This window comes from Ambystoma mexicanum, chromosome 2p, assembly GCF_040938575.1.
Source record: "Ambystoma mexicanum isolate Mex_15411 chromosome 2p, UKY_AmexF1_1, whole genome shotgun sequence".
Classification (NCBI taxonomy): domain Eukaryota; kingdom Metazoa; phylum Chordata; class Amphibia; order Caudata; family Ambystomatidae; genus Ambystoma; species Ambystoma mexicanum.
Genome location: NC_090923.1, coordinates 1,245,528,399 through 1,245,551,402, shown reverse-complemented (window position 1 = coordinate 1,245,551,402; position 23,004 = coordinate 1,245,528,399). Strand labels below are relative to the sequence as shown.

The 23,004-nt window shown below is 49.6% G+C and overlaps 1 protein-coding gene across 2 annotated transcripts in view; it reads left to right on the top strand.

Annotated features, from left to right (window-relative positions):
* Positions 1–23,004, top strand: part of LOC138567392 (E3 ubiquitin-protein ligase RNF216-like) — a 2,013,370-nt gene that overhangs the window by 1,854,139 nt on the left and 136,227 nt on the right. For both annotated transcript variants that reach the window (XM_069645556.1, XM_069645557.1), the window contains one exon: positions 14,690–14,759. In XM_069645556.1, the coding sequence (XP_069501657.1) occupies positions 14,690–14,759 (70 nt within the window). The remainder of the gene's footprint in view (positions 1–14,689; positions 14,760–23,004) is intronic.

Sequence of the window (23,004 nt, the reverse complement as noted above, 5' to 3'; positions counted from 1 at the left end):
AGGTGAACATGGGACACCCCTTTTGGCCTTTTGCAAACACTACTGTTTGGATACCAGTGCCAAGGCAGATGCGGCATTCGGCCAAGCGGTCCTGCATAATTTATTTGCCTGGTTGGTCAGACTCTCCTCCCCAGGGCGTTGTCAGTTGTAATCGCCCATACAGGATAGAGAAAAGGGGACGGGACGTAGGGGCAATTAAGTATTCTATTACTCACCAGACTGACTAATGTACTCCTAGTCCATAGTCCCCTTTCCTACATACATCCCACCATCCATCCCCCTATAAGAAGACCATTGAGATTGTTGGATTGTAATACGCGTCAAAAGGGGACTGAGGTGTGGCACCAGTGGGTAGGGTTAAGGGAGCATGCGCTCCCGGGGCCGCACACCGCATGCCAGTACATTTAAAGAGGAAATGTATTTTTCTGTTGGAAAAGAGGTCCCGTTCCCATACAGGATGGAGGAAAGGGAACTACGGACTAGGAGTAAGTTACTCACCGGAGTGATTAACACTTAATTTTCCACCAGTCACTGTGTGACTTGCGACAACAGAGATACGTTGCCGGTAGCGATCCTGTGTATCGTCGGATCTCAGAATCATGTGTAGCCGTTGACTTGGGCCTACTACATGTGGTATGGCAAACGCATCTAACAAGAGCCTCGTTGGGGCTACTGCCTTCATCCAGATTGCAACACGGATGGATCTTCCATCTGCCAGTCCTTCTCCAAGATGCAGAGAGACTGTCATAGAAGGTTGATAGCATGGATCACCAAGGGTAGGACCTCTGACTCTGCTTCTGTGTGCAGTCATGCCTCTGCCAGGGCCAGCAGACCCAAAGAGCGTACGCCCTTTGACAAGAGGTCGAGATCCTTCGAGGAAACATCCAAGGGGAAGATACCAAAAACGGCAGTGTCCCATGCTCTGACTTCTCCATCGACGAGTGCTGCAGCATCTCCATCAACTGGGTCAGTTATGTCCACAAAGACGATCCCTTCATCTGAGGGCTGGCTGCCGTCAACCTCTTCACTGTCGACTGGTTGGACACCCTCAACCGACAATACTCAATCAACGAAACATAAGACCTTGTCTTTCAAGCCCTAGTCTACGGCCAGAACGCCATGGACTTTGTCCATGAAGACCCTGTCGATGACTTTGTTCACTGGCAGTACCGGTTTTCGTCACGGACGGCAACAATTACCACCTCAACAGTGACTATGGCTGCTTCTTGGGTGGCCCTGCCTCCAAGGCCTACGTCTGCTGCAACTGGATCTGTGCCACCGACGCCTTCATCACCAGGAGACCTGTTGATTGCCTCCTTCCCTAGGGGATCCAGTATGGAGAAAGAGTTGCATCCAGCAATCCATGTTCTCGCTAGGCCTAGGAGGCCTGCGCAGCCCCTAACTGTGTCTCAGTGAGGTCTTCCATGGTGTCACCCCCTGCTCCGTTGGTTCAGCCTTTCACTCTGTCGGATTGGCGACTTACCGGAGGGTGTTGTTTCCATCCCAGAAGGTGGTCATGGTGACCCTGATCCGCAATCAACTCTGCAGGATAGGCAACCATCTAGCCCTACGAGCCCTTGGCCTCATGTCCCCATACTGGCGCCTACAGCTCCCAGGAATGTGTCTATGGATATTTTGACCACTCTCCATACTTTGGTCTCAGAGATTCAACAATGTCTTCCACCAGTGGTCCCCAGCCCAGCGCCGGCTAGATGTCCTCCAATACCTTCCCAACTTCACCAGACACCACCCCATCCAGCGCTCGCTTGCAGCCACCTGTTCCACACCCTCATATTCTGGGGGAGCCTGATCTTAAGGGCAAGGATACAAACACTGACACCAACCTGCACACAGGTGGTAGTCGGGGGACGGATCTGTATGACAACATCCCTGCAGATGCTGATCTTCCAGGCGCAGACTTGCCAGCCAGAGATGATACTCCGGATGAGATTGGATCGTTTCAAGCCATGATCTCCCGGGCTGCAAAGCTGTTGAACCACGTCCCCGAAAAGCAAAAAAAGGGTTTCCTTTTTCAATGTCATGAGTCCTCCAGGAAGATCACAGTCTCTATTCCTCTGCTGGATGACGTCTGAGAAGACTGCCTGGTGGTGATGAGAAACACTCTGCTCCTCCCAAAAAGGAGTGTTTGTAAAAGAAGTACAGGATCCCGGACACAGCACCCAAATCCCTCAGGGCCCATCCCACACCAGACTCCGTTGTCTCCACAGCAGCAAGAAAGAGGTCGGCAAACTCTTCTTCGTCTTGTACGGTCCTGCCAGATCAGGAGGGGTAGAAGTTTGATGCTGCTGGGAAGCACATCACTACAACTGCAGCGTCCGCTATAAAGGCCGCCAACACCTTGGCTATTCTCTCTCATTGCGACGGAGAGCTTTGGTACAAGCTGGGCCCCTTACTTAAATTCCTTGCACATGACAAGAAGGATGAGGAACTAGCCATCTTCCGCAAGGGTGAGGTGACCTCCCGCAATGCTATCACCATCTCTTTAGACGTTGCAGACTCTGGATTCCGGCAAATGGGGAATGGAGTAGCTTTACAACGCCAAGGCTGACTCAAGCCCACTAGCTTCTGACCAGATGTGCTGTCTAGAGTGCTGGACATGGCGTTTAATGGGGAGAGCCTCTCCGGCTAGGCAGTGGACGAGCCTCTCCTGGCTATCAAAACAGGAAGCAGTCCTTTCACTCTACTAGGGGAAAGGTCTCCAGAACCTTCAAGGTTCTCAGTCCAGCCTACTGCCAGCCCTCTCGATCCAACACGCAGGTGGTATAGGACGTTCTCAAGCCTACAGGGGAAGTGCCCAACATCGTCGCGCACCAGCCGCCAGGACGCCAACTACCAAAGATGCCTGACCCGGCCCAGGGCCTGTGCCCCTACTTTTGCATCCCGGTGGGAGGTTGGCTGTCTCAATTGGTCTGCAAATGGCGCAACATCTCTGCAGACAAATTAGTGCTCAATATCATCAAACATGGTCATACCTTGGATTTTAAAAGCAAATACCCTTGCATCCCTCCCATCGCAAAGCCGGAGCAAAATGGGGCCCAACTCCTCAGAGAAATCCATGCCATGTTGCAGAAAGGGGCAATAGAGCCTGTCCCTCTGACTCCGGGGCTCCGGAGTATACTCCAGATATTTCTAGTTCAAAAAGTCCAGTTGATGGAGACCCATCCTGAACTTAAGATGTCTCAACAAGTTCCTGAAATTCCAGAAGTTCAGGATGATCACGCTTCAGCAAAAGCTTTAGCAGCTGGAAAGGTGTGAGGGGGGGATTCCCTGACGTCACTGGATATGGGCGAAGAGTATTTTCAAAGCCCCATTCATCCAAAACACAAAGTTCCTCCCGTTTGTCGTCCAAGGAAGACACTGCCAACTCAAGGCACTGTCTCTCGGCCTGAAATCAGCCCCAACAGTCCTCAAGTGCTTGGCTCCGGTATCAGCTATTCTTTGCCGCCAGGGTATATACATCTATCCATACCATGAGGACGACTGGCTAATCCCGTCCCGCTCTTATGACCTGGCAGTACGGCATACAGTGGAAACTAGCCAGACCCTGACCTCTCTGGGATTCTCCCAAATGTATCCCAAATCCTCTGTAGTGCTGTCCCAGAATGCACTATTTCTGGGTTCACACGTCAACACTGTCACGTGTCTGGCAACAAAGTCAAAGGACAGGAGAAAGGTCATCCTTGGGAAGGTTCAGCGGCTGTCAGCATTCAAGATTGCAACAGTGCAGTCCATCAATCCCCTCTTGGGCATGATGTCCTCTTGCATTCATCGGGTTCCTCAGTGAAGGCTGCAGATCAGAGCTTTTCAGGAATTCCTGAATGCCAGATGGAAACGTGTCCCAGGCTCATGGACCGACGAGATTGCTCTCAATCGGGCATTCCATCAGGCTCTGCATTGATGGTCCATTCGCCCTCATCTCTCGCACGGTGCTACCTTTCAGATCCCTGCATATCAGCAGACAGTCTCTCTGGAGGGTTTGAGTGCCCACACAGGCCAATCCTACACCATAGGCCTCTGGCTCCCAGAGGAAAAGGAGTTGTACATCAATGTCCTGAAACTATGGGCTCTCAACTCTGGTCTCTCAAATCTTTTCAGCCTCAGCTGCTCCAGAAGAAGGTGGTATGAGTCTTCACTGACAACACCACACCATGTTTTACATCAGGTAGCAGGACGGCATGCACTCCCCTGCTCTCTCTTGAGGTGCACAATCTGTGGCACTGGCTTATAGCTCAACAGGTGTTTCTCATCCCATTCCACCTGGCAGGTGTTCAAAACACCATTACAGACTCTCAGCAGGGAGCTGTGGTCCTGCCACAAATGGGAGCTCCAGCAAGCACAAGTATCCCGTCTCTTCAAAGAGAGTGGGGTCACCCTCAAATCGACCTCTTTGTGACAGCGGCCAACACCAAGTGCCAAAGTTTGGGAGATGCCTTCTCATTCCCTTGGGCCGATTCCTGTAAACATTCAAGCCGATTCCTTTATTGCCATGAGTGATCAACACACTCAGGCGATGTCACTTCAAGAGGATCCTCATTGCGCCAGTGTGGCCCAGTCAGATCTGGTACTCTGACCTTCTCCATCTGTCGGTGGTTCCAGCCATCAAATTGGCTCCTCTTCTAGACCTGCTCTCCAGGAAAGGAGGGTCAATCCTGCAACACGACCCAGCGTCTCTGAGCCTGACGACCTGGCTCTTGCAATCCTAGAGTTTGGACACTACTTGCTGCCTTCGGAATGCAAGAACATTCTACACAGGACTCCCTCTACACTTGCCTGCTACAAACACAAGTGAAAGTGCTTTATACGGGGGTGCCAGTCACTGAAGATTTCTCTGCTGCGCCTAACCGCGCCAGAGCTTCTTCCTTACTTGCTCTCGCTGGCCAAGTCTGGCCTTGCCCAAGCATTTATCAAGGTACACCTGGCCACCATATCCCGGTACACTCATGCTCTGTGCAAGTTTTCCCTTGATCTCCTTAATGAGCCAGGGCCTCTTCAGAACATTTCTCTGGTGAAGGCTTCTTCCCCTGCGTGGGAGCTGAATGTGGTGCTGTCGAAACTGATTGGGGGGGGGACCTATGTATCAGACCTCCTTGAAGTTTCTTTATTGCAAGACCGCCTTCCTGGTGTCGATCACCTATGTCAGGCAGGTTGGGGAAAATACAGGCTCTCTCATGTAAGCCTCCATATTTGTCGTTCCACTCAGCTAAAGTGGTTCTACGAACTCATCCTTCCTTTATGCCAAAGGCCCCGTCAGACAACAAGCCTTTGGTTCTGCCAGTTTTCTTTGCAAACCCTTCTTCACCTGCTGAAAGATCTTTGCATTCACTGGACGTTGCACATCCTTTGATGTTCTATGTTGACGCACAAAGGACGTTCGAAAGACTTTGCAACTTTTGATCAATTTTTGACCTGTGTGGCATGAGATGGCCCTTTACAAGGCTTCCATCTCCAGGTGGCTCTCCGTTTGTATCATGCATTGCCATAGCAACTTTTGATCAATTTTTGACCTGTGGGGCATGAGATGGCCCTGTACAAGGCTTCCATCTACAGGTGGCTCTCCGTTTGTATCATGCATTGCCATCAGCTGACCAACAGACCGTTGGCAGGCCGGCCGCGAACCCACACCACCAGAGCAGTTGCATCGACAACTGTGTTCCTCTCTGGTGTTCCCCTGCTGGATATCTGCAGGGAGGCTATGCAGAGGTCTATCCACACCTTCACGAGATTCTACTGTGTCGAGAGGGATACTAGGGAGGAGTCTTGTCGGACAAGCAATGCTTCACAACCTGTTTACATGAGGTGAGTCTGTTCCGGGGGTAAGTGTATTGCTTCTGTTGAGCCTTGCCACTTTCTGTTGTTGTGTAAGTGTACTGCTGTGTAATCGTATTCATGAGCATTTTAATCCATGTAGGACCCCATGCTGGAGAAGGAACAAGTTACTTACCTGTAACTGTTGTTCTCCAGCATGGGTCTTACATGGATTCACATGCCAACCCTCCCTCTTTCCCCTCTATGCTCCTCTTGGTTCCTACTGCCGCTTTACGCGCATGACCAAATCTGAAGATGGTCACCAGGGGTGGAGCTAAGGTGGAGGGATGTCATTAGATAGGGCAGTATGACCCAAAGTGACAGCAATAGGCTATACAAGCGACATGCAGTTTTTAGCTTAAAGCTAAACTGCTTTAGATTATAGGGAATATTCATGAACATGTGAATCCATGTAAGACCCATGCTGGAGAACAAGAGTTATACAGGTAAGTAACACTTTCCTTCTTCTGCATTCACTTCGCCATACATTCAGTTTTTCATATTTACCTCATATCTTTACTACTTCTGTATTTTGCTTCTTCTAACATTTACTTTGTCATTACAGGGGTAGACCCCTTCTAATCCTAACAAAGCTAAGAAGTAAATGCCTGGATGAAGGGAATGTAAAAGAGGCTTTCTATGCAAGTAAATGGGGATACCGCCAGCTGTCATCTTCTAACAGACTGTGGGCCCTCTCTCCTCCTTTGCACTGGTGGTACCCATTGTCGTGCTGCATTGGACTCCACTGCAGCTGGACCCACTGGCATGAAGAAATACTTCTGTAATCCCACCACATAGAGATAACAAAACGGGTCAGGGTTGATTTCAGTTTATAGCTCCACTAATGCAACTTCAGTCAGGTAGTCCATTCTCCCTTCGAGAACTTTCTGTGATGATCACCACTGATGTATTGGAATACAAATGCAGGGCGACACTGGATCTGTCAATATGCAAGGTATGTGGATTTCCTGAGACCGCAGTAAACACATACTTTCTCAAACTCAAAGCAATGGCTTGCCACTGAAAGAGGTAATATTAGACTTTTTTTGTTTGTTTTTATATGAACAAACCGAGGGGATAGGGGGTACCAACATTCCACCCATTCACCGTCCAGCAATCTATATATGAAATTTGTCTTTCCAGCATAACATACTTCTTGTCCTGACGGTTACCAGGAATGACAACGATCAAGCAGACAGCGAGCCACCTCCACCCAGTCCACGATATATGGGAACTCGAGCATTAAGTGATTCATCAAATTTACCTAGGGTGCGAATTTCCACAAGTGCTCTAGTTGCCTAGACAACAGAGGGATTTTAAGGGGAGAGAGAGAGAGCTGGGGCAACCATCCCCTTAGAGATACCGTCCTTCTGAGGTGGCACCATGGCATTTCCTCCCGCCAATCAAATACTGTGATACAGAAGTTTTACAAACGCTGCTTTCATTGCAGGGTGCCCTTGATTGCAAATGAATCTCTAAATTAGGATTGGTTCCTCAATCTCAGTGAACTCTCTCTGCTCAGGACCTTCTGCTCACTAATTGTCAGGACCTCCCGTATCAGCAAAGGGGGTAGTGTACTATTCTCCTCCCTTCCATAACTCAACTTGGCAGCATGGTGTTAAGGAAAGCGTCTCATGGGCGCTGAATACCTGAACTTCCGGTTGTTGATCGTGGTGAAGTCGCCAGGCTGTCCGACTGATGAATGCAGAAGGTGTGACGTGAGAAACCGGCACAACCCTCACCCTGGAATCAACAGGGTCAGAGGTGGACCAGCTCCCAACTCCACGGATGCGCACTTCCCTGATTTTCGTGATGCCGGGACAGTGCAAGCACTGTCAGGGAAGGCAGGTCTTGATACAATGATGACTGTCCTCAGCTGAATACTACAGCAATGACTCCAAGAAATGGCAGCTGGCAAAAGGCTGAAGCTTGAGATGATTGTCCACAGCTGAGTGCAGCAATTACTCCAGGGAATGGCAAAAGGCAGGAGCTTGAGATGATTGTCCACAGCTGTGTGCTGCAATGACTCCTGGAAATGGCAGCAGGCAAAAGGCAGAACAGAGCCAGAAGCAAAGGCTGAGGGGAACAGGGCAGGGACAGAACCCTAGGCTGCCTAAGAAGGGAACCCAAGAAGACCAGGAGAACCAAAAAGGAGTAGAAGGAAGAAGAGTCAAACCCCACAGAAGCCAGCAAGGGAAACCAGGGAGAAAGCAAGAAAACAGGCTGAAGCTGGTACAGGGCAGCTGCAAGAAGCTGCGGGGGCGAGGACGCGATCCGGAAACAAACCGCGTTGAGATGCGGTGAGTTTCAAGACACTGGCCCTTAAATAGGGCTGGCAGCAACTGACAGGCTTGTAACGCAAGCCGTGCTGTCCCCGGGTGCTGCCGCACCCAAAACGAGGCTTGGGAAGCAAGCTTGCAGCTTCCCAAGCACTCTGTGGACGGCGCATGCGCGAGGGGCGAAACACGGCTTTCCGCGCATGCGCAAGTCCAGAGGCACGGGAAAACCGGAAGCGGCGAGTGCCGCAAAAGGCCGCGGTACCTCCAGCCAAAATCGGGGATATAGGCGCCAGGATGGGGCGCGCCGGGACCGACGGGCGCGCCCCCTGCTCCAGGTAAGTGATGTGGTAACACTGTCCCCTCCCAGGCCAGGTGCCCCAGGTTTCCAAGGGAAACAGTGATAGAATTCACAAACCAGACGGGGAGCGTGCACATAACTACGTGGTTCCCAAGTGCGATCAAAGGCAGGGTAGCCCTTCCAGTCCACTAAGTACTGGAGAACCCCCCGTCTTATGCGCGAATCGCAAATCTCCTGCACTACAAATTCTGGGGAACCCCGGACAACAACTGAGGCAGGACGAGGGGAAGACTGCCCAAAAGTGTCAACCACGTATGGCTTCAAAAGGGAGACGTGGAAGACAGGATGTACCCGCCAGGACTGAGGCAACTGTAAACGAAACGCTACTGATGATAAACGCCTAGCAATCCTGAATGGACCAAAGTAGAGGGGAGCCAGCTTGGTAGGTAGATTACGCACTGGTAGATTCTTGGAGGACAACCAAACCAAATCTCCCACCCGGAAAGCGGGTTCTGGGGTTCGCCCTTTATCAGCCTGTTGCTTCATGCGTTCTTGTGCCTCTGCCAGGGTTCTGCATGCCAAGGAGTGTTGATCTTGAATGGTAGCGACAAGATGATCAGCAGAAGGAACCGCACTGGGTAGCACGGGACGAAAAAGGCACCAGTCTAGGATGTTGACCAGAAGAACGGACTCAGACCGGTAGCAGAATGTACCGTGTTGTTATAGGAGACTTCAGCCAAAACCAGATGCATCTTCCAGTTAGATTGGGTGGCATTGGCAAAACACTGAAGGTACTGTTCCAGAGTCTGGTTAGTTCTTTCAGTCTGGCCGTTAGTGTGAGGATGATAACCCGAACTAAGTGCTCGGTGAATGCCGAGATGGCCACACAATTGGCGCCAGAAAGATGACAAGAACTTGGATCCACTGTCAGATATGATCTTTTCTGGTAATCCATGTAACCTGTACACATCCTGAAGAAATGCCAAAGCCATCTGAGATGCAGTGGGTATCCTAGGAAATGGAACGAAATGGGCCGCCTTAGTAAAACAGTCCACAACAACCATGATACAGGTATATCCTTCCGATGGGGGAAGTTCAACGATGAAATCGACCGCAATAGTGTGCCACGGGTAAGGAGGTATCTCCGTGGGACGAAGCAACCCCAGTGGTCTCTTCCTATGTGTCTTAACCTGGGCACACACAGGACAGCTCTTGACATACGGGTCAACTTCATCGGCCCATCCTGGCCACCAGTACTGTCTGGATATTAATTCTCGGGTGGCTCTTACCCCACGATGTCCACCCACTCAGGAATCATGGAACCCATGAAGTACAAGAGTTCGAAGAGAGATTGTGGGGATATATAACCTGTTCCGATAGAAAAGCAACCCATCACGTTCAGTGATCTGAGATTGCCTCAGGAGGCTTTCCCGAGCTGGATCTGATATTGTGTCCTGTAAAATTGTCTGGAGATGAGGTGAAAGTGTGAATAGAAAATGCTTAGGAGATATTAGTGGCATATCCTTACATTCATTTCTTACGTCTTCTTCCAAGGCCCGGGATAAAGCATCGGCTTTCACGTTCTGAGCACTGGGAATGTATGTAATATGAAAATCATAGTGGGAGAAAAAGAAGGCCCACCGGGCTTGACGAGAGGTTCGGCATTGAAGAGACCGCAAATACTGTAAGTTACGGTGATCAGTACGTACTTCCACAGAATGCCGTCCCCCAAGGAGATGATGCCTCCATTCCTCAAATGCTGCTTTTATGGCCAACAGCTCCTTTTCAATTACTGCGTAATTCCGTTCACTAGAAGTGAGCTTGCGAGAGAAATATGCCACAGGGTGTTCCTTGTCCATTCCGGATTCCTTCTACAGGAGAACGGCACCGACAGCAAAATCGGAAGCGTCTGCCTCCACGATGTATGACATCTCCTCATTGGGATGACGCAAAATGGGTGCAGTGCTGAAAACTTGCTTCAAGGTGTCAAAAGCCTTGGTGGCCTGCGAATTCCAAAGAAAGGGTACTTTGCTGCTGGTTATTTGGTTCAAAGGAACCGTGAGTTGTGAAAAATGGGGTATGAATTGCCGATAAAAATTTGCAAATCCCAAAAATCGTTGAAGGGACTTCAGATCGGAAGGTTGAGCCCAGTTCTGAATGTCTTGTACCTCGGCTGGATCCATGAAGATACCTGTGCCACTGATCACATAACCCAGAAACTCCATGCTTTCCTGATGAAAAGCACACTTCTCTGCCTTAGCGTACAGTTGGTTCTGGGACAACCGTCGAAGCACCTCCCGAACATGTCCCACATGTTGTCCCAGGGAAGCAGAAAAGATGAGAATATCATCAAGGTACAACCAAACCGAGATGCCGATCAGATTGCTAAAGATGTTGTCCATAAAGCGCTGGAAGATGGCCGTGGCCTTACATAACCCGAATGGCATTGCCCGGTATTCGTAATGCCCAAAAGGAGTCTTAAAAGCCGTCTTCCATTCATCGCCTTCTTTTATTCGAATTAAATGATAGGCGCCACGCAGATCCAACTTGGTAAAAACCTGTGCCGCTCGAAGAGATTCCATGATGTTCCGGATTAAAGGCAGTTGGTATCTATCCTTTCGTGTGATGTCAGTCAATTGACGATAGTCGATACAGGAACGTAGGGTAGCTTCTTTCTTCTTCACAAAAAATAGAGGAAAACCAGCAGGTGACTTTGAAGGTGCAATGTATCCCTTCTTGATGCAATCAGACAGGTATTCCTGTAGGGCCGTCTTCTCGGTTAGGGACAAGGCGTACACCTTCCCATGGGGTATCACTGAACCAGGTACCAGATCTATGGAACAGTCAAACGTTCTGTGAGGTGGCAGAGGTATGTCCCCAGGCTCAGAAAACACGATCTGGAATTCGGCATATTCCTGAGGGATTGGCAACAACGAGCAAAACCCTGGTGGACCACTACTCCTCGTAAGGGGTATGGAGGTGATATCATTCTGAGGCACGCCGCCGGGTGAGCAACAATTATGGAGGCAATAAGCGGAAGATAAATCCAAGGTGCGAGCTCCCCAATTGATGGTTGGATTATGGTGAAGAAGCCAGGGCAATCCCAAGACCACTGGATAGGAGGGTGATCTGATGACATCCAGGGCGATTCTTTCCCTATGTTCCTTGATCTGGATACGTAAGCACATGGTTTGTTGACGAATTGGCCCTGAAGATAAGGGGGTCCCATCGATCACCTCTGCGGGCAGGACGCTTCTCCGGGCGAACAAAGGTATGCCATGACATGCTGCGAATGCTTCATCAATGTAGTTTCCGGAAGCCCCACAGTCTAATGAGCCAAGAACTTCCGCCTCTTTGTCTTACCATGCTTTTTCAAAGGCTACAAAGTCATTAAGAATGGGGCTATTGGCAGACACCAAAGGGGCTGCCCACGCAAGGGCATTCCCGGTCAAGTTTCCCAGTATATATTCAATCTTGGCCTTGTCTGAATTGAAATAAGAGGCTCTAAAGAGGAAATGTATTTTACAGTGGTTGCAAAACTCTGCCACACGTCTTGAATCTCCGTCAAACTTGATAGGTGCGATATGGGACATTGCTCCTTCACCCTGAGGTGTAGCCCCAGAACCTTGTGTCACCATCCGTCTTAGACCAATGTTCTCTTGGCGAAGCGCAGTCATCTCGGCTCGAAGAACTCGCATCTCTTCCCGAAGTTCCTGAGCCTCATCCATCTCGGAATCGGAAGGCAGGCGTCTCAATCTGTTAAGGAAAACGTCTCGTGGGCGCTGAATACCTGAACTTCCGGTTGTTGATCGTGGTGAAGTCGCCAGGCTGTCCGACTGATGAATGCAGAAGGTGTGACGCGAGAAACCGGCACAACCCTCACCCTGGAATCAACAGGGTCAGAGGTGGACCGACTCCCAACGCCAGGGATGCGCACTTCCCTGATTTTCGTGATGTCGGAACAGTGCAAGCACTGTCAGGGAAGGCGAGTCTTGATACAATGATGACTGTCCTCAGCTGAATACTACAGCAATGACTCCAAGAAATGGCAGCTGGCAAAAGGCTGAAGCTTGAGATGATTGTCCACAGCTGTGTGCTCCAATGACTCCTGGAAATGGCAGCAGGCAATAGGCAGAACAGAGCCAGAAGCAAAGGCTGAGGGGAACAGGGCAGGGAAAGAACCCTAGGCTGCCTAAGAAGGGAACCCAAGAAGACCAGGAGAACCCAGGGGGAACCAAAAAGGAGTGGAAGGAAGAAGAGTCAAACCCTACAGAAGCCAGCAAGGGAAACCAGTGAGGTAGCAAGAAAACAGGCTGAAGCTGGTATGGGGCAGCTGCAAGGGCGAGGACGCGATCTGGAAACAAACTGCGTTGAGACGCGGTGAGTTTCAAGACACTGGCCCTTAAATAGGGCCGGCAGCACCCGAGAGGCTTGGAACGCAAGCCGTGCTCTCCCCGGGTGCTGCCGCACCCAAAACGAGGCTTGGGAAGCAAGCTTGCAGCTTCCCAAGCACTCTGTGGATGGCGCATGCGCGAAGGGCGAAACACAGGCTTCCGCGCATGCGCGAGTCCAGAGGCACGGGAAACCCGGAAGCGGCGAGTGCCGCAAAAGGCTGCAGTCCCCCCAGTCGAAATCAGGGATAGAGGCACCAGGATGGGGCGCGCCGGGACCGACAGGTGCGCCCCCTGCCCCAGGTAAGTGATGTGGTAACACATGGAACCAGAGGCCCGAACCGTAAGCCATTTGACCTCATCGAGGCTCGAAGGAAGCCACCTTCCAGAACTCGGTACAAGAAGAAGTAGCTATGCTTCTGCCACTGGTCTTTGGAGAGGAATGTTTATCCATTGAAATCAGACCTTGACTTGGTCCTTTTCCTTTACAATATATCTCTTGTGGTCTGCTATTCACGTAGACTCCTCTGGAATGTTGGAGAATCCCCCTTCTTCATCTTTAGCTCAGTGGATCATAGAGACTTCAACTGATTCTGCAAACAATTTCCTGCAGGGAGGCATCCTTATTCATCATTAGCACCATGGTGGGGGGAGCCAGCCAATCAGTTGGCTAGGAACGCAGGCTTGAACTGCTGGTGAAAGCCCACAGTCCATCCCACCTGATGGCCAGCTCCCCCCTACTGCCATCTCCCCCCTCCAGACTCTGTTCCGTTTTTTATTTGTGTCCCTTCCCACCCCCCACCCCCACTTACCTTAATTCTGCGTTGGCGGCCCTCCCCGCTGCTCCTTCCTCTGTGCTTCTGCAGGCTGCTATGGAAAGGGAAGAGGGGCTCTGTACGGAGCCCTGCTTCCCTTTCCATAGCGGCTATCTGGGAAAAGTATTTTTTCTTCGGTCAACAGGACGCCACGCGCATCCCGTTGAGCGAAGGAAAATACTTTTTCCTTATTTTATTTTTGTTTGTTCTTTTTTTTTAAATAGCACCCCAGGTTACTGCTTTGGTAGCCCGGGGTACTAATGGCCTTAAAGCCCCGGTCCAAGTGCTGGAACAGGGAGGTAACAGCCCGGATCCCTCGTTAATGGCACTGGCCATTTACTTGGGCTAACGGGCCATTATCACCCCTGTTTCAGCCATGCAACGGGGACTTAACGCAACACTGGATCTTCACACTGTTTTATTTTGCCTAAATCACAACATTGGAGCCAGTGGTGACAGTGACTAACTTGTCCCTGTTCAAGTGGTATTCAGTAGGGTCCATGAACATCCAGCCCTCTGCGCAGGAACAACCTTAATTGTTTTCATCTAAGAAAAGGTGGTTAGTACTTGCCCCATTGTCAGTCTTACTTTCACTTCGTTTTTACCGGTTTTATGGTGTCGCAACTGTCTTCTTTCTGAATATGCACACATTTAATGTAGATATTAACATAACTTACCCGTAAAAGTGTTTCTTTCTCCACTGTTGTAAGTATTCATTTTTAGTAGGATGCTCTCCCACCTTCCTCTGTAATGTTAAACATGCCCTTTTCACATAGCATATATCCACCAAAAGGATTCCAGCATAGTAAATTGGTTGAATACTGTTGTCACCTTAGATTTAATTGTAGCCAGTTACACATACTGCTGATGGATGTTCTTAACAAAGAAATTGTTTAAAGTAATGTCTTCCAGACACCCCCAAATCTGGAAATAAGCATTCAAAATATGTTTTTTTCCATAAAGAAACACAGAAGAGGACAGTGAATTTTAAATTTGGGACCAGAATGTTTTTGTATAATATGGAAATCATGATTAAAAAGTTATAATTGATGCTCATTTGTTTTCTTATTTCAAATCTAGCAAGATGATGAGAAGATAATTCAGGAAATTCAGAAAGAAGCAGAGGAAGAACAGAAAAAGAAAAATGGCGGTGAGTTATATTTTCAGAGGATGTATTGGTTAATTTGATTAAGAGTAAGATGATAATCGTATATACCCACATACTCTTACGTCCCGTGCCCTTTCCTCCATACTGCATGGGAGCCCCTTCCAAGGGACGGGAGACAGAACCTTCTTCACCAGAAAAAAACCTTCTTCCCCCTTTTAAATTTAGAGGATTGCTGCGGTGCGGCCTTGGGAGCATACGCTGCCCTGACTCTGCCCTCCGGCACCACACCTCAGTCCCCTTTTCCGCGTCGACGGGAACGGGCTGAATTCACCAACGCTCAAGGGTTTGATTCGGCCATGTAATTCCATGCGTGGATACTTCTACTCTTTGTCTTCTTTTTGGCTTTTTATTATTCAGGCACTCCGTCCTCAGGCGTCACGCTCCTCCCCGGCGCATGTTGACTTCCACAGGGTTCAGCAGGTGTTCATCCTGCAACAGGCTGTTCCCAACTTCAGACCCTCCCGCCCTCTGCCTACGTTGCCTCGGCCCAGACCACGGTTGGCAAGCTTGTTCAGAGTGTGGCTCGCTGTCCTTGAAAGCGCTGAAGAACAGATTAGCCAGGTGGAGGGAGCTCTTCCAGAAGTCTCCTCCAGATGACCTTTCCTACGGTTCAGGATCATGGGCTACCATTTTCAATACAAGGTCCTTCCGTTTGGCCTCAACTCGGCACCCAGGGCCTTCACCAGGCTCATGAATGCGGTGGCGACCCTCCTCAGAGTGCAGGGCCTCCACATCTACCCATACCTTGACGACTGGCTCGTCAGGGCTACATCTCCGGAAGCGGTTCACCACTCTTCCCATGCCCTTATGAACACACTGCACGATCTGGGCTTCTCACTCAATCTCAAGAAGTCGCAGCTGCAGCCCACGCAGACTCTGACATGCTTGGGCCTCATCTGGGACATGTTCTCCAAGAAGGTATTTCCTTCAGAGGACAAAATCTCAGCCATCAAGAGTTGCCACCACCCGCTTCCTCAGCAGAGAAGTGACCTCGGCATGGTGGTACCAACATCTCCTGGGTCTATTGGCGGCCGTCCTATTAGCAGTCCTGGACGTGAGACTAAGGATGAGGAGGATTCAGCTGCACTTTGCGGCCTCATGGAACCAGGAGCAGGGCTCTCAATCCGAGATGATCAATGTTCCTCCATCTCTCCACCCGGACCTAACTTCGTGGTCCAGAGACTGCAACCCGCGGACGGGCAAGCCCTTCCGGCCGCCCACTCCGCAGGCCACCGTCACCACGGATTCCTCGCTCGAGGGCTGGGGAGCCACCCTGGATGATTTTTCGGTCCACGGCACCTGGACTAGACAGGAACAGGAATACCACATCAATGGCTGGAGCTGAACACCATCTGGCTGGCGCTCAGGGCATTCCTTCCGCTTCTCAGGGGCAAGGTTGTCTTCATCCAGATGGACAACTTGACCAGCATGTACTACGTCAACAAGCAGGGAGGCACCAGATCCCCTCCTCTGTGCACACTGGCAATCTGCATGTGGGAGTGGGCCCTGGAAAACGGCTACCTCACGGCAATCCACCTCCTGGGGGAATCCAAACTGGAAGCGGACAGGCTCAGCAGGCGGGGATTGGACAATTACGAGTGGCAGCTGAACAACCTCGTTATTCAGGAGATCTTCAACAGGTGGGGTCCCCCCCAGGTGGATCTCTTTGCCACCTGGCTCAACAAGAAGTGCCCCCAGTTCTCTTCCTGGCAGGGACAGGGCCCCGGCTCCCTGGGCGACGCATTTCACCTCCAGTGGACCGGCATGAAGGCCTGCGACTTTCCGCCCACGCTGCTGATTCAGAGTAATTTGCAAAATCAAGCAGTCTCGCAACTCCTCATTCCAATGGCACCATGGTGGCCGGCCAGGCCATGGTTTTCGGAGCTCCTCAGTCTCTGAGTTGGCCCTGATTGACCTCCCGATGGGCCCAGCACATCTTCTGGCACAGCAGGGGGGCAGGGTCCTCACATCGTGGTACCTGAGCAGGTAATGCTGCGGCGCCTCAGCCTCTCACAGGCCAATCTGGAGATCATTCATGGCGCTAGGAGCAAGGATACCAGGGCCCAGTACAAAAGCAAATGGACCAGATTCTGCCACTGGGCAGACTTTTGAGGAAATCGATCCCCTGGCGTGCACCTTGGAGGACGTGTTCTCCTTCTCGGCCACCTCGCCCACTCCGGCGTGCAGGTGGACACCTGCCGTACATACCTCGCAGCTATTGGAGCTTACAGGAACTCGGAGGAAGGCATCTTCTCCTCCTCCAATCCTATCATCGAGAAACATATGACGGGACTCGCAAGGCTCTGCTCTACCCGCTCGTCAAGAGGCCGCACTCTGTGTGGGACCTTAACATAGTCTTTGGCACCCTGGCACACCAACAGTTTGAGCCAATGGCATCCGCAGACGACATGCTGGTCACCATCAAGACGGCCTTACTAGTCAGCCTCACCTCGGCTCGTAGAGTCAACAAAATCCAGGTGCTGGTCGCCTCAGAACCATACACTACCTTTCACAAGGACCCAGCATATCTGCCCAAGGTGCCCTCTGCGTTCCACTTGAACGTGGAAATAGTTCTTCCTACGTGTTTTCCCGATCCCAAGGATGAAGTACAGAGTGCTGCACTGCCTGGATGTCAGGCGTGCCCTGAAATTCTATTTGGACAGGACAAAGGGCTTCCACAAATCGGACGCCCTGTTTGTCACTTTCGGAGGCTCAAGACCAAACTATCAGGCCTCCAAGTCTTCCATATCCCACTGGATGGTCTCCGCCATCAAGGAAGCGTATGAGCGCCAGCACAAGCAGCTCCCGGGCAACATGCATGCCCACGCAGTCAGGGCCAAGGCAGCGGCCATCGTATTCCAGCACCATGTCCCTTCGCAAGTCATTAGCAGGGCGGCCACTTGGGCCACTCCCTTGGCTTTCTGCAAGCATTAATGTTTGGATGCCGGCTCTAGATCTGATGCAGCTTTCGGACAGGCAGTTCTCAGGAACCTATTTGCTTAAGGAGGGTCTCCTCTCCACCTGGGGCTACAATCAGTTGTAATCGCCCATGCAGTATGGAGGAAATGGGACGGGACCTAAGAGTAATTATAAGTTACTCACCGTTGTTAGGACAGTTTTTCTGAAGTCCAACTAACGGCTTAGCAAAACCATTCTACTGAGGCAGTACAAGACTCCACTCTTAGTATAAGGCTGTACCACCTGAGTTCAGGGTAGCGTAGACAGATCGGCCAGGTATATCTTGGGAGTGAGAGAGGGCAGTAGATACAGTACAAGTGAAAATTGTAATACAAATGATCCAAAGAAACACTGAACCACTATGTATTTTAAAAATAAAAGATTTATTTAAATACAGGTAGGCCCAGATAAATCTAGGGGTTAAGTAAGTACTAACACATTATAGGAAATCACAATATAAAACACAACACTATACTTGAAAGTACGCATACCCAAGTATAGACCTTATTTGGAACACTTAACAGTAGTTCTAGGGAAGTCAAAACCTTGTTATACACATTTAGTATAGGTCAAGCCTATTCTTTGGGAGTAAAAGACCAATGGTTACTTTTAGATTACTTTTGGTAATACAAGGACAGTAGGTCCTCCCTGTTGTACAGTGACTCTTGGAACAAATCACATAAACAGTCACTGGACAATATACTTTTGGTGAATAGTGAAACACTTATTCTAGGTGCAGTAAAAACCTATAACTACTTTTGTCATAACACATAGTTATACCAGGTGAGTAAAACCTAAAGATGTAATATACAATTACAGATGCTTTGGAAATCAGGGAACCCCAGATTGAGGTAAGCAATAACTCTGGTAACTTGTTTTGGATGGCACACAGCTAACACAAGGTAAGTAAAACCCACTTACTTTAACTTCACAATGAAGGGGAAAGTAAAACCCAATGTCACACTTTACTGAATAGTTATTCTAGGTAGGCAACAACCTAATTTAGACTTATTAAGGACAGGCTAGCAGCAAGTCGGGGGAAGCAAGACCCAGTTGGGGGATACTCATACAGTTATCCTAACAGGACTAACTTGGTGATACCAACAGACACTCCTACAATTACCCTATAGGAATAATCTGATGAAACCAACACATTACTTTTGTAAAGAGGCACAACCTAATCACAGGAGAGTAAAATACCTTTACATCTACTTTCTTTTAGACTGGTAAAACAGTGACTAAGGAAGAAAAGATGTTAACCATACTTTTAAGAATAGTGCATCACACATTCAAGATCAGTAAGAACTTTTGTAACTGTTCACTCTTAGAATTATAGTTACCAAGTAAGTAAAACACTTGATTTCTTTTCTAGGCAGAAGTCTCAATCCCTTCAAAGTCTTTCCCTTAGAGCATGAGTGTTCTCAGTGGCAGAAGGGGGGTCACTAGGACTAGTGACCAACAGGCAGTGTTAGAATAAGTTCTTTAGTAGCAAAAGTCAGCGTTTCCTTAGGAAAACTGGGCAAACAAGTGAGTACTTTACTTCTAGGGTTAGAAGAGGGTCCAGGGGCTTCACAGAAGACACCCCAGCAGGATTCTAGCAGTGGGACTGGGTGTACTGGACGAGGGACCTCCCAATCACAGAAAACACCCCAGGACTACACAGAAATCCCAACAGGCTTAAGGTAAGTATATACCCAAGCCAACACAGTACCTCAGCAATGAAGAAGAGATTGCAGCAGGAGAACTTCAGGGACTGCAGCCAAATACCCGGTCAGTGGATTCCTTGTCCTGGAGACTGAACACAAGACCTCAGAAGGGACTTTGCAGCAGGGATCGATGTAGAAGGCTCTAGGCCAGATTTCTCTCGCGGCTGAATGCGGTTCTGCGGGTTTGGCGCCTTTTCAAGGAGCTCAGAAGAAGACCAGAAAATCGTGGTTGAATTCTCGTCGTTTAAAAGGTCCAGCACTCTTGTGAGGGGACTTTTTGGACTCGATTCGTGTCTCTGGAGATAGACCAGGATGCCCACGAAGTTTCAGCGAGATTCGGAATTCGGAAGACCGTGCACCGCGCAGTGGCTGGAGGTCCCAGGGTATTGGGGTATTGCAAGAACGCAAGGTCTCAGCAACGCGTGGGATGGCTCAAAATGCAGGTCTTCTTGAGTCTAGTGGGTCTCACCATGCTCTGGGTTCGGGCGGTCGTTTTCGGAGACCCCAGGTCAATCGGAAGGAAGGGCTGCAGCAGGCTCTGGTTACACAGCAGACTCTCTGGTCGCTGGAAATCATTCCCGCCACTTTTCCTTCGTCATCCTCTTCAGTTTTCTGTTCCAGTGGTCGAGATGACTTCGGCTTCCAGGTTTCCAGTATTTATCAGGAACTGCAACACAGCCTCTGCATTCTCTCCCCGCATTCTACAAGAAAGGGGCGTCTGGCTGTCCAATCAGGACAGCCAACCCCCCACTGGGATTCGGCCCAGTTGAATGAAGGCCTAAAACAAAGGAGGGGGAAGTTTTGGACTCCTCCCTCACTTCCTGTGCTTGCAGACTGACTGGGGCCTGGGCGGGGTGTCCAGGGGACTCCTGCCAAAGGCAAAACTCAAACAAAGGAATTTCCCCGCCCTGGATGTCGGAGGAAGGAACAAGAAGCGACAAGAAACACTAAAATGGCAGAAAAAGAACACGGGGGCCATTTTGGTAAAATGAGCACCCTTAGGTGCCTTTACTGCAGCTGTGATCGCGGTAAAGGTGCACCAAATTAGTAAAAGGTATCACTGCCACCAGCCATTAAAGGTAAGCTTGTCACTGTAACAGAATTGTTTCAGTTTTAATGTGAAAGGGGATACATTGTATCTCCCCAGCACTCCACATAAGGTGGGGTGTGCTGGTTTCACAGAATAAAAAGTAAAAGGGATCCAAAGATCCTTTCTACCCTTGGGAACTGTAGTTCACTCAAGGTTAGCACAAGAAAGTTAAATGGGGAGCCCCTAGGGCAACCCAGCAACAACAGGCACTTATTGCCAATAAGTTGTTAGACATGATAACTTTAAAAAGACACTATGGAGAGTCTTAAAAATGACACCCATAAAAAGAGTTAAAGAGTAGGTGAGTGTGGAAAAAGGTTCCCACTCACTGAGGTATTAATGAAAAATATCCCACTAGAAAAGCAAAAAGTTCTGGAGTTGAACCAGGAAAGGAGGATTTACCAGCTCTGTGGAAATCTTACCCAACAACCGTAGTGACTAACCTATTCTTAGTCCCCTTTCATCCATATGGCCCATCAACCTCCCCCCTAATAATACTGGTGTCATTAGGCAATGTTAAATCTATTGTCGACACATCAATGGGGACTGAGGTGTGGCGCCAGAGGGCAGTGTCAGGGCAGCGCATACTCCCTGGGCTGCTCCCCCGCACGCCTCTAAATTGAAAGGGGGAGGTTTTTTTCTGGTGAAAAAGGTTCCGTCTCCCATCGCTTGGAAGGGATGCCCATGCATTTTGGAGGAAAGGGAACTAAGGACTAAGAGTATGTTAGTCACTACGGTGAGTTACTTCTAATTGACCCATTCCATTTGGGAGATTCTATTTCAGTCCTTGTTTTCACTTTGCATTTTGGTACTGGTAGTCCCTGATTTCCCATTATAAACCTAGGACTAAAAGTCCCAGAATGCAGGACTGTACTAGTCTCCCGAATAGATCATGTTGACATGTGTGAGTGAGCAATCTTTTAATTATTAAAGCATTTGATTCCTCTTCATGGTTCTGCATCTGCATAACAATGCAACAACGTTATTTAGTCCTTCTTAGGCAGAAACCTGTGCAGTTCCCTTTGGGAACACTGCAAAAGATTTAGGACTACAGGTGTTAGCAGTAAACCCACTTAGTAGCAGTCTGTACCACCCAGATTTACCTGGTAGCTGTGGCTGAGCAGTCAGACTTCCCTCAAGAAGAGTTAGGCAGTATGCAAAGTATACACAATAGGCACTCAGGCACAATAGCACAAGCAAACACTGACCAGAGCTTCGGTATCAAGGTATATAATTATTTATTTAAAAACACACTGTTTGAAACACTCCAGCACTCTTATTGTAAAACGCTCTAAACACAGTTACTATTATAATATATACAACCCTTATTCCTTATCAGACAAGTCTTAGTTAACACCACTTATTTCCAGACAGAGGTGAGCGCTTAACTATAGATGGCACTCCAATAAGTTCATGAAAAAGGGAGGGAAAAAGACAGGATATGTGAAGATACACCACTCTAAGATTTAGAAATACTTTTAGCAAGGCAGAAGAGCAAAAGTCACTGGTGAGCCAAAGTCCATAGGCTAGGCCCACTCTTGGAGAGAGCAGAGCACAAATGCGCCCAAGATCACACAGTTACACTAGGCGTTGAAAGTCTTGCAGAGAGTTCGAAAAGAGTTTAGAGAGGCTCAGAAAAGTTTAGCCAGGGTGTCCCAGGCTAACCCAGGTTCGAAAGCCGGGGGCTAAATCTACCCCGTACAGTCGGTGGCAAGGGAAGCCAGGCGGAACACGGTACCTTAAGTGGGAAGGATCCTCCAGCGGTGGCAGTTGTTCCTGGCAGCGGGTCCAAGTCTCGGCGTCGTCCAGAGGAAGAGAATATCTCGACTTGGAGGAAAGATGAAAGTCGTTGCTCTGCCAGGGAAGAAACCAGCCGCAGAGTTTTCCGGTTAAAGGTATTACCTTTTATTTCGCGGTCGTGGTAAAACGTGGTATTCCGGTTGCCAGGGTGCTTGGCACAGGCAAAGCGGCTACGAGATGCATCAGGAAGGCGAAAAGACGGTGAAACTGGTTATCCCCACCAGTCAAAGGAAGAAGACTCTCTGGCGGGAGATCTTCTCTGTCGTTGGGAAAAGTGGTGAGACGGTTCAGCAGGGCTCCACCGGTGGTGTCGTCGTAGCAGGTCGGCTCAGCTTCTTCCTCGTCGGATTCTTAGGTCCTGTGGCGAAGAAGTTCCAGTCCCCAAAGCCCTGCTTTTATGCAGAAAACCCCCATTCACTCAGCCTAGCTGTCACTCAAACATGCTAAGTGGTGAGCCGGCCGGCTCACCACTTGGGCCAATCAGGACGGAGTGCGACTTGAGTTGCCTAGGCAACTCAGTCCAGGGTGCCTAAATCCCCCTCCACCCCTCCTAAGTACCCCAGACAGAGTGGCACCACTTTGGAGGGCTTCTGTGGAGAAGCCCGCCAAAAAGTGGAACAAAGGGCTCGACTTGGGTTGGAGTCACAGAAGAGAACACAAACGCCATTTTAGA